We start from the raw sequence: 11159 nt of genomic DNA on the forward strand, positions 1-11159 counted from the left end.
CACTCCCATCAGATGTCAAAGAGATAAACAACTACCTGACATTTTAAAAACATCTGAAGGCAGCCCTGTTTAGGGAAGTTTTTAATGTGTGTCATTTTAATGTATTTTTAATTTTTGTTGGAAACCGCCCAGAGTGGCTTGGGAAACCCAACCAGATGGGTGGGGTACAAATAATAAATTATTGTCATTATTATTCTCATTGTTATTATTAGGAAGCTCACAAGGTCCTGCCTGGAGGCTTGCAACATAAAAAACTAGGCACGCCAAAGGGTGGATGCTCAGGGACTCCTGGATTCTTGGCCAGCTGTCACCTTCCTTTTGCTCTGCTTTTCATGACCGTTTTATCAGAGACCCACCGTCATGAAGTCTTGCTTAACCCTCCCAATTCACTTTTCTCCTTTTCCCTCCCAAGCAAGTGATGTTCTTCTAAACAGCTTGCCTCCCCCAGTCCCAAGCCTCCGCGGGAGGAGAGCGATCCCCGCAGAGGCTTAGGATGGAAGCTGCGCTTGCCTTTTCTCTAAGCTGAACAGCGCCCCACGCGGCCACCCATCGCGCAAGCCAGCTGCTAGTTCTCCAAGCAGCCACTAGGGGGAACTCTTGCCCTGCTCATTCCAAGCAGAAGAGAACCTCATTCAGCTGCTACTTTCATTTTCCCTTCGGAGAAGCAGCTCTTCGCTCGCTCCCGTTCACGGCAGGAAAATTCAAAACGGCGTGGAAGACGACGCGGGACGAAGGAGGATCTGCAGAAGCAGCTGAGGAGGTGAGGCAGAGTGGTGGAGAGGAGGAGGGAGAAAGGGATCTCGTTGCAAGAGGACCCGGGAGACGCCCTTGTCTCGCTTGCAGCCCTTGGCATTGGCAGCCTCTCTGCGCTCATGGGCGCACCTTCCTCGCTCAGAAGGAGCTCCGTTCAATAGGTCCAGGCATACTAGGCTGGGCTCATGGCATCAAAGCTTCCTAGGGTGGCAGCAGCAGCTGTGTTTAGCCTGTTGCAAGAAAAGGCAAGGAAGAAGGATCCTTGCAGAGGATCTTTAAAGGCTGACCGACCGACTGTGGCTTAAGAGGGTGCCAAACTGGGGCTTCTCTTAATAGGAGCAGGCGGGGTTGGACACTGTGGTCTTTTTGGCGCTTGCTGAAATTATTCCTTACCCTCCCACATTTTCCTGATGAAAATAGGGTCCGTCCTGCTCCATAATATGATTAATAATTTTATTACTTGTACACACCTGACTTTGTGGCCCCAGACACTCTGGGTGGCTTCCAACATGTATATAAAAGCAGAAGCAAACATTAAACAGCTTCCCTATCCAGGGCTGCCTTCAGATGTCTTCCATAGGTTGTCTAGTTACTTCTATCCTTGGCTCGTGGGTTCCATAACTCCATGCCTCCAACATTTCTCCGATGGTAATAGGGGCATCCTGAACCTGGATGTCCCTATTGGTTAGAGCCAGGGGTGCAGGTTCGATCCCCATATGGGACAGCTGCATATTTCTGTATTGCCAAGGGGTTAGACTAGATGACTCTTGGGGTCCCTTCCCACTCTACAATTCTATGATTCTATTAATCTAAGGAAAAGCGGGACATTCTGGGATCAAATCTGAAACCGAGGTGGCTTTAAATCTGGGACTGTCCCTGGAAAATAGGGACACTTGGAAGGCCTGTGAATCTTCTTTAGACAAGCTTATTCAGATGCTTAGAAAGCTGATGAGACTTTTAATCTGTTCCTAGCTCTTGTCATTTTAACTTTTTAACGCAGCTTTTAAGTCATCATTAATTCTTCTTAATGGCGTTGTTTGTTTGTTTTTGCAAACTGCTTTGAGGTTCTTTTTTTTTTACAATCAAGGAGTGCATATTTTTATGAAATGAATAAATTAAGCAAACGCTCTACCAGAATATAAATTTTATTATTTGAACCCCACCCATCTGACTGGGTTTCCACAGCTACTCTGGGCAGCTTCCAAAAGATCTAAGCCAGCGTTTCTCAACCGCTGTTCTGCGGCACACTACTGTGCCGTGAGACGCTGGCTGGTGTGCCGCGGCGTGCGGCTTGTTTCCCGGGCAACGGCAAACCCTCACCAGCCGGAAGCCTCGGCTCAAGGCTCGCGAGAGCGCAAACCTGGCTGACGAGAGAAAGCTCCACTTCCGCCACCCCCGCACGCCGTTGAGGGAAAGGGAGCCAGAGAAAGGACTACAGTTCCCAGGGGCTCCTTTCGGGCAACTGTTCTCGCCGCTTGCTCTCGCGAGATGGCCCAGCGCCGCTCTGTTCCCCAACCCCACCTCTCGCAAGTTCGCGCTCGCTTGCGGCGCGGTGGTTGAATGTGGGGCGGTGGCGGCGGTGGCAGCGCGCTCCGCTGCCTCGTCGTCTCCTCCGACGGAGCTGTCCTTGTCGCCGTTCGTCCGGAAGCTCCGTAAGTGGTGGATCCTCCGAAGCCCCTCTCCCTTTCAGGCTAGCGGAGACGAGCGCGCTGGAGCTGCAGCCGCTGCTTCTAGGGGCGCCGGAATGAGCGGCAGAGGGGAACTTTCTTCCAGGTGTGCCGCGTGATTTTTTTCATGTAACAAGTGTGCCTTGGCCCAAAAAAGGTTGAGAAACACTGATCTAAACACATAATAAAACATCAAATGTTAAAAACTTCCCAATAGAGTCATATAAAGCCTTAGATGTTTAAACTGATGTTTGCCAGGTGCTCCCTTCAGGGTGAGGAGGGTTGTTCTTCTGTTCACAATATGTGAAAATAATATTTGAAATAAATAATAATAACATTTTTCATTGAATCCTGCGTATGTGCCACCTGACAAAAGAGCCAGAGCGCTTGGGCACAGTCCAGTGGGCATTTCCTTTCGCATTGCTTGCAAAATATTCTGGACATTTTTATTACTGAAATGTGCTGTTTCTCACTTGATTTGCCACATGTCTGAACTAGAGGTGGGTGTCTGGGTGGGTGGGCTGGCTTTGCAGGTGGAAGGCTGCCTGAGACTCTCATCTTGATTTCTTGCCATTTTTTTCAGGGGAAGATGGGCAGGACCAGAGGAGGTAAGGAAGGGTTCAAGTGACTCAGAGGCCAATGGACTGCTTGGGGTCGGGTGGATTATTCTAAATATATTTTGCAAGAGTTTTTCGCAGCACCCCCACCGACATTTATTTTATTTATTTGCAAAAATTATTGTTACACCAATATGTAATACTTTTTTTAAAAAAAAAATCAAAGTGGTTTTCAGCAAAAAAATATAAAAGAGTACAATAAGCACCACAACAAAGAGAGTTAAAAACAGACATCAATGAACCATTGTGGAAGGGTGTGTTCTTAATTGCCTGCATAAGCCTGTCAGGACATTATTATTATTATTATTATTATTATTATTATTATTATTATTACCCTGCCCATCTGGCTGGGTTTCCCCAGCCACTCTGGGCTGCTCCCAACAGAATACTATTATTATTAATAATACAGCGATAAAACTTCAAGCATTAAAAACTTCCCTAAACAGGGTTGCCTTCTATAAGTCTGAGGGTTTTTTTATTACCTTGACATCTGATGGGAGGGCGGTTCAGCAGGTGTTCAAAAGTTGGCTCAGACGGCACCAGCTGAATCTCCAGTGGTAAGGAGTTCCACAGGACTGGGCCGATGATACCAGAAGCTCAGACATGATGCCCACCCTTCCACTCTTCTCTTCCTCGGATTTTGGGAGGTGGGAGGTGCCTGGGTGGGATGCCATCCTGACGCACATCTGCAAGAACCTAGAAAGATGCCCTTGGCTGCATCAGGACACTGGTTCGCTCAGCTCATCCTTGCCTGCAGTGGCCAAAGCTTGGATAGTTAATTTGTAAAAGGAACTAGTTCAAGTTCAAGATGCCCCCAGAGGAACGAATTCTACTTCACAGTTGTCCTGTTATGAAACAAACTTGTTTGGTTCATGCTCAGTTACAAGCTGCTGTGCAGAATTATGAAACATACTTGCATAACTGTTTATACCAATGGTCCTCTCAAACTATTTATAGTTTCTTGGTTAGCCAGTCATTTTAATAATTGTTGTTTTTATGTGCCCTGAGATCTGTGGATGAGGGACAGTATAATAATAATAATAATAATAATAATAATAATACTGTAATCACACGTTGTGTGATATTTTACATGAGTTGGTGCTATATAAACACACAAACAAACACACACACTTCTGTTTTACAATTTAAAATACTAATTTTAACATCCTGAAAATATCAATGATTTCCCTTCTCTTTCCATGTTTCCTTTAAACCATTCAGTATTCCATTATTGCATCCATCAAAACTTATTTACACTGTTGAATCTATCAGGTGTACACAATTATTTCCCATATATTCAATAAACATTTCCCAACCTGTTCTTCTTCTGCTTTTATTTATACATATGTATAAGCTGAGCCTAGGGCTTGCCGATCACTGAGCCTAGGGCTTGCCGATCAGAAGGTCGGCCGTTCGAATCCCCGCGACAGGGTGAGCTCCCGTTGCTCGGTCCCAGCTCCTGCCCACCTAGCAGTTTGAAAGCAAGTCAAAGTGCAAGTAGATAAATAGGTACCGCTCCGGTGGGAAGGTAAATGGCATTTCCGTGTGCTGCCCTCGTTTCCCAGATGTGGCTTTGTCATGCTGGCCAATAACGCGAGATGAGCGCTGCAACCCCAGAGTCAGTCACAACTGGACCTAATGGTCAGGAGTCCCTTTATCTTTACCTTTACGCTTTACATATGCATTCAGTCTCTGTGAGGATCAGAAAACCAGGTAATTCTCAACACTCACACATTAAGAGGGATCCCACTAGAAGTGGTTGCTCTGATATGTTTGCTGACCAGATCTTCGCTGTCTTTCAAAACCCGCAGGAAATCAAGAACTGAGGATCGCCCTTGTGGGCAAGACTGGAGGCGGCAAAAGCGCCACAGGAAACACCATTCTTGGCCAGAAGCTCTTTGATTCGAAACTTCAGGCCAGGACAACCACCTTGGCCTGCCAAAAGGCGTCTTGCATTTGGAGAGGCTATGCCGTGTCCGTGATTGACACAGCGGATATTTTGGGCACAGGAGCTTGCGATGAAAGGCTGGACCAGGAGACCAAGCGTTGCCTCGACCTCTCTCAGCCTGGCCCTCACGCGCTCGTGTTTGTGACCCAAGTGGGCCGCTTCACCGCGGAGGACAAGGAGGCAGCCCAGCGAGTCCGGGACATGTTTGGGACGGAGGCCATGAAGCACACCATCCTCTTGTTCACCCGCAAAGAAGCCTTAGAAGGCAACTCTTTGCAGGATTACGTGATGCAGTCAGAGAATGAGGCTCTCCGGAAGCTGGTCCAAGAATGTGGGGGGCGCTTCTGTGCTTTTGATAACAGGGCGGCAATAGGAGAACGAGATGACCAGGTCTCCGAGCTGATGGAGATGGTCATGAAGATGGTCCAGGGGAATGCAAGGCCATACCTGGAGACGCCCATCATGGAGGCAGCGCTTGGATATTACATGGCAGGAGGCAGGAAAAGGGCCAAGGGAGAGGGGAAAGGGAAAGCTCGCAAGGGTTTCAGCTACAGAACAATATTTCTCGTCCTGTGTGTGTTTGGTACAGGGCTTTACTTTCTCTCTCGATTTCTCCCCATTAGCAGAGCTGGGGATTTTTAAAGCTTCTTATCAGGTGTCAGGACAAAAACAAATGAATCACCAAATAAACAAAGTCTTTTAGATATACCTTCTGTTTTAATACTTTTTAGCTTTCCAAAAAGTTTTACAAATTCTAAACGATTGTACCCCACCCTCATAGCTGCCAAGTTATCCCTTTTTTTAAGGGATTTTCCCTTATGCTGAATAGGCTTCCTCGCGAGAAAAGGGAAAACTTGGCAGCTATGCCCACCCTTACTTATGCTGGTCTATAATAAAGATTTGATTGATTAATGATGGATTGCATCAGTTCATTCCATTTCTGAATCACACGTCAAATCAATTGAACAGGACAAACATAACAATAAAAGCACATATCAAACTGTTTCACGTATGCAAACAAGGAAAATGAGCTCACATATACGAACCTTATCAAAGCCAGTACTAGGGCTAGGCGATATATTGCCCAAAACTGGTTTGAAGTCCTTATCGTGATAATCAGTTTCATAATATTTGACCAGGCAATATATTGCAAATCATGGTGCGTGTGTGTGCTATGCAGAAATCACAATCTGGGGGAAACCATGAAGCCGGCCAAGGCCTTTTCACATCCATATTTCAGACATTGTGATATATCGGTATATCATGGTGTTTAGCTGGTGATATATGGCAATGTTGAAAACCAGATATCTGTCCACATCTATATAGCTCCATCCTTATTTCAGACTTTGTGATATATAAATGTATTGCAATGTTTAGCTGGTGATACATTGCAATGATGAAAACTAGATATCGCCCAGCCCTAGCCAATGCACATCAAAATCCCCACTTGTTAATTAATGGGAAGGATCTTGATCTGGGTGGCCAACCATAATTATTCCCACTTGACAAATAGGTGATTGGGGCTGACTGCACACGGTCCATTTAAACTGCATGATTTCCCACAGAGAATTATGGGAAATGGAGTTTGTGAAGGGTGTCTGGGAATTGCTGCTCTGTGAGAGGTGAACTACAGTTCCCAGGATTCCTCAAAGGAAGTCATGTGCTTTTACCGTTTTTTCAATGTGTGATGTCTACCACACAATGTGTGATGTGTCCATAAAGAAATTTTGAAAAGAGGAAGAAAAATGGTTTGGGGAGGGTGTGTGTTCTGAACACAGAGAAGCTGGTGTTTAACCCTTTTGCCTGCACACAATTTACCCTCCCTAAATTCTCCTGATGACAAACAATCATGGTACTGATAGGAATATACAGCAACCGGTAGTAGTAGTAGTAGTAGTAGTAGTAGTAATAATAATAATTTATTTATACCCCACCAACCTGGCTGGGTTTCCCCAGCCACTCTGGGCAGCTCCTAAATGAATATTAAAAACAAAATACAGCATTAAACATTAAAAACTTCCCTAAACAGGGCTGCCTTCAGCTGTCTTCTAAAAGTAGGATAGTTGCTTATTGCCTTGACATCTGGTGTTCCACAAGGTGGGTGCTACTACCAAGAAGGCCCTCTGCCTGGTTCCCTGTAGCATTGCTTCTTGCAGGGAGGAAACCGCCAGAAGGCCCTCGGAGCTGGACCTCAGTGTCCAGGCGGAAAGATGGGGGTGGAGATGCTCCTTCAGGTCTACTGAGCCAAGACCATTTAGGGCTTCCAAGGTCAGCACCAACACTGAATTGTGCTCGGAAACGTACTGGGAGACAATGTAGGTCTTTCAAGACCGGTGTCTAGTTGCCGCATTATGGATTAGTTGTAGTTTCCTGGTCACCTTCAAAGGTAGCCCCACATAGAGCGCATTGCAGTAGTCCAAGCAAGAGATAAGTAGAGCATGCACCACTCTGGTGAGACAGGTAGGGTTTCATCCTGTGTGCCAGATAGAGCTGGTAAACAGCTGTCCTGGACACAGAATTGACCTGCGCCTCCATGGACAGCTGTGAGTACAAAATGACTCCTAGGCTGCACACCTGGTCCTTCAGGGGCAGAGTTACCTCATTCAGGATTAGGGAGTCCCTCACACCCACCAGCCCCCTGTCCCCCCCAAAACAGTACTTTTGTATTGTCAGGATTCAACTTCAATCTGTTAGCTGCCATCCATCCTACAACCGCATTCCTGCATTGCAGTGGGTTGGACTAGATGATCCTTGGCATCATCCTGGGAACTATTATACAATTCTAAGATTCTAACTCTAAGGCAGGCACCCCCAAACTTCAGCCCTCCAGATGTTTTGGACTACAATTCCCATCTTCCCCGACCACTGGTCCTGTTAGCTAAGGATCATGGGAGTTGTAGGCCAAAACATTTGGAGGGCTGCAGTTTGGGGATGCCTGCTCTAAGACATAAAATATAGTACAGAAATATTCCTCTCTCTTTTTAAGAGAAGAAAAGGCCGCTTTCTTCTGAGACAAGCCTCTCCTGCAGGTCTCTTTTCAAGACTTGAGATAAGAAATGGCTTATCAGTTCTGAAGCAGCAAAGCAGTTACTCTCTGTGAAGTAGCTCAGCTCTGCTCCAACCTGCAGGTTAGGGAGCAGTTTGCAAATGGGAATGTCCACAAGTTCTTATGAGAGAGGGAAGGGAAACGTTTCTCTCTCTCTCTGCTCTCTTTCCTCTGCCCACGTGTCCTGAATCGAGCCCAGTGGACTCTGTGGTTTTGGAGAATGCATGTACAGGATTCGGCTGCCGGCACTTGCAGTCTCCCTCTCCCCCCGGATTTGCTTGCAAAGCCTTTTCCCACCCAACCTGCTGCTATCGCAGGCAGCCAGGGGACGTCCCCTGCTCTGCTTCAGGAAACCGAATTGATTCTGCCCCGTGAACTTTCATTTTCAGCTCCGAGCAAAAGTTCGTCTCACAAGCCGGACGATTTCAGGGAGAGCGGAGGAAGGAGCAGCAGGCAGAGAAGAGCAGAAATAGGAAAAATCCACAGATGACAAAACTTCCCTAAGCAGGGCTGCCTTCATAATATTAAAATACAATAAAAGATTAAAATACAATAATTCATCAAATATTAAAAACTTCCCTAAACAGGACTGCCTTCATAATTTGCACTTCTCTGAATTTTGTGGTGCAGGTCTTCAGCCAAACGTTTATGAAAATGCAAAAGCAGGGCAGTATGTGAAATAAAATACATATATTACTAAAAAGAAAATTTTTAAAAATGCATGCAATGTGTTGGGGGAAATTGTTTGCAAGAATGTGTACATAGCGTGCCAAGAGTTGAGTCCGGGGAAGAGCCCACCCGTCGGTCGGAGCGCTGCAACGGGCTCTTCTGCTGCGGGGGGCTCTGTGCTGCAAGTTCGGGGGCGACCAGGCCAGCAAGACGCTGAGGTGGCCGGTCGGCTCTGCCCTCCTGCATGCCTAGGACTGGGCAACCGCGGGGGGGGGGATCTTTGCACCCCGGCGCCGCATATGCTTATCCCTGGTCCGACAGGAACCAGATATCTTACATCGGGTTTTGGTAGGAGGGAATCGCTGCTATTTTATTCTCAGAGTGGTGAAATATATTTTATATCAGCAAAGCTCTTTGAAACCTCAGGAGGCGAGAGGGCTCCCGTGCTCAGATTCTTCTTGTGGTTTCCCGTTGGAGCATCTGTTTAGCCACTGTGAGAAGATGATGTTAGACCAAATGGACCATTGGTCTCATCCAGCAGGCTCTTCCTATGCTCTTCTGTTCGATCAAGTTGGGTATTTTATTGTGTCTTCAGTACAGTATTAATTATGGCATATTCTGGGTTGTGTAGGGATGGACCTGCTCTGAGACCTTTGGGTAGGCTACCGAAAATATGACACATAATTTTTTATTATTTATTTAGATCCCAGTTCCCTCCCCCCTTTGCCCCATTGAGCTCAGTGCAGCGCACCTGGTCCTCCCCTTCCTCATTTGATCCCCACAACAACCCTGTCAGGTAGGTTAGGCAGAGAGGCAGCGACTGGCCCCCAAGGCCACACCCAGTGAGCTTCAGGGATTTGAACCCTGGTCTTAGGCCAACATTCTAACCACTACACCACACAAGCATTTGCAGGGAGGATTAAGAAAGTGGGAAGGGAAGCAAGCACACACAACCCACATCTAGTCCCAACACACACACACACACACACACACACAAGGCTCCAAGGCAGGAAGCCAAGTCCAAATGAAAGGAATCCTAGAATCTGAGAGTCGGAAGGGACCCCGAGGGTCATCCAGTCCAACCTCCTGCAATGTAGGAATTTCTGTTCAGTGGCTTCAGGCTGCTTTCCGGAGGCGCGCGGGCCTGGGGCCGCCTCCGCCGCGCACAGGGGCGTCGCAACAGGGGGCGCGCAGCACCCCCTGGCCCAGGGCTGGCCCTACGGCCAGGCTGGGTTGCACAGGGCTCCGGCCCTCCAGGCGGCAGCTGCGCAGTGAGCTGCGCCCGCCATGCTGGGAAACGGGGCGGGGTGGGGGCACCAGAGGGATCTGTCACACCACGGTGTCAGGGCTCTGAAAACACCACTCCCATCCATTTACGGCTAGCCACCCCCCTGAAAAACCCCTTTGGGCCCCTCTTTCCCTCCTCCAGGTCCCCTTGAAGCCTTGCCAGTTCCCACCCTATATATCTGGGATGGGGAAGGAGCTCAGAGGTCTGCTAGTCCTGGGGGGCCATCCCCCCGTGGCCTGGGAGGATACTGGGGACCCCCCCCCCAAGCTGAGAGCCTCAAAGAAGAGGAAGAAGCTGCCACCGCCGCCTCCCTATCGCAAGGGAGCAAAAGATGGGGAAGGGGGGGTGCAGCACAGGCGAGCGAGCCCCCCCCCCAGCTGCGACCCTACGGCGGCGACAGTGGCTCCCCCGCCCTCAACGCCCCTCTCTCGGCAGGGGCAGCAAGGGAGAGCGGCTGGGGGGCGCATTGCAAAGAAGGAAAACAGCAGCCAATGCCCGGAGAGGGCAATGCACGCAATGCACGCAGGGGGAGCGGAGAGCTGTGCCGCCCCCCAAGGCAGCTCCTTTCCTATTGCTGGGGGTGGGGGGGCAGCGATGAAGGGTCACTGCCGCTGGGCTACTCCTGCCGCCGGCAATCCGGCGCAAACGCCCACACACAGCTTCCTTGCAGCAGCCACGACTACCGCCTTCGGGCGCCGCCCCCCACTCCTCCTTTGCGGGCTTCTGCCCGCCGAAGCTGAACTGGCTCCTGTTGGTGCACTTCCTCTCCTGGCCCAGGAGGAGTCTCAGTAGCAACTCCTAACTCAGGGGGGGGGTAGGGGTGTGCGGAGGGGGGAAGGGGGCGATTCCCAGCCCGCGGCGCCGACGATCGCAGTGCAGCCTACCGGGAGGCAGAGCGCAGCAGCAGCTGCAACCAATGCAGGGAGCCGCGTCTCCTTCGCTTGCCAGCCCAGCAGAACTCTTAGGCAGGATAGGTTGCCGCCCGGCAGGGCTTTCCATTGGGAGGCGCGAAGGCTTTAGTGGGCGGGAATTGGTGTAAATGTAGGCAGGGCGGGCTGAGAGGAGGAGCCGCCGCCGAGGAGCCACGGCACCAGCAGCGTTTCCTCCCCCCTCCCCTCCCGTGTCAACAAGTGGGGCGCCTGTGCAGGGTATTTGCTTCCCTAGTCGGGCC

General features: G+C 49.2%; 1 protein-coding gene across 1 annotated transcript; it reads left to right on the plus strand.

The window, feature by feature from the left end:
* The first annotated feature begins 654 nt into the window (after nucleotides 1-654).
* LOC118092309 (GTPase IMAP family member 2-like) lies at nucleotides 655-5899 on the plus strand. Its single transcript, XM_035130236.3, has 3 exons — nucleotides 655-760; nucleotides 3004-3028; nucleotides 4849-5899. Exons 2-3 carry the CDS (start codon nucleotides 3010-3012, stop codon nucleotides 5625-5627), a joined length of 798 nt encoding a protein of 265 aa, XP_034986127.1. The 5' UTR covers nucleotides 655-760; nucleotides 3004-3009; the 3' UTR covers nucleotides 5628-5899.
* Nucleotides 5900-11159: the final 5260 nt, after the last annotated feature.

This window comes from Zootoca vivipara, chromosome 11 (assembly GCF_965207765.1).
Source record: "Zootoca vivipara chromosome 11, rZooViv2.hap1.1, whole genome shotgun sequence".
NCBI classification, from domain to species: Eukaryota; Metazoa; Chordata; class Lepidosauria; order Squamata; family Lacertidae; genus Zootoca; species Zootoca vivipara.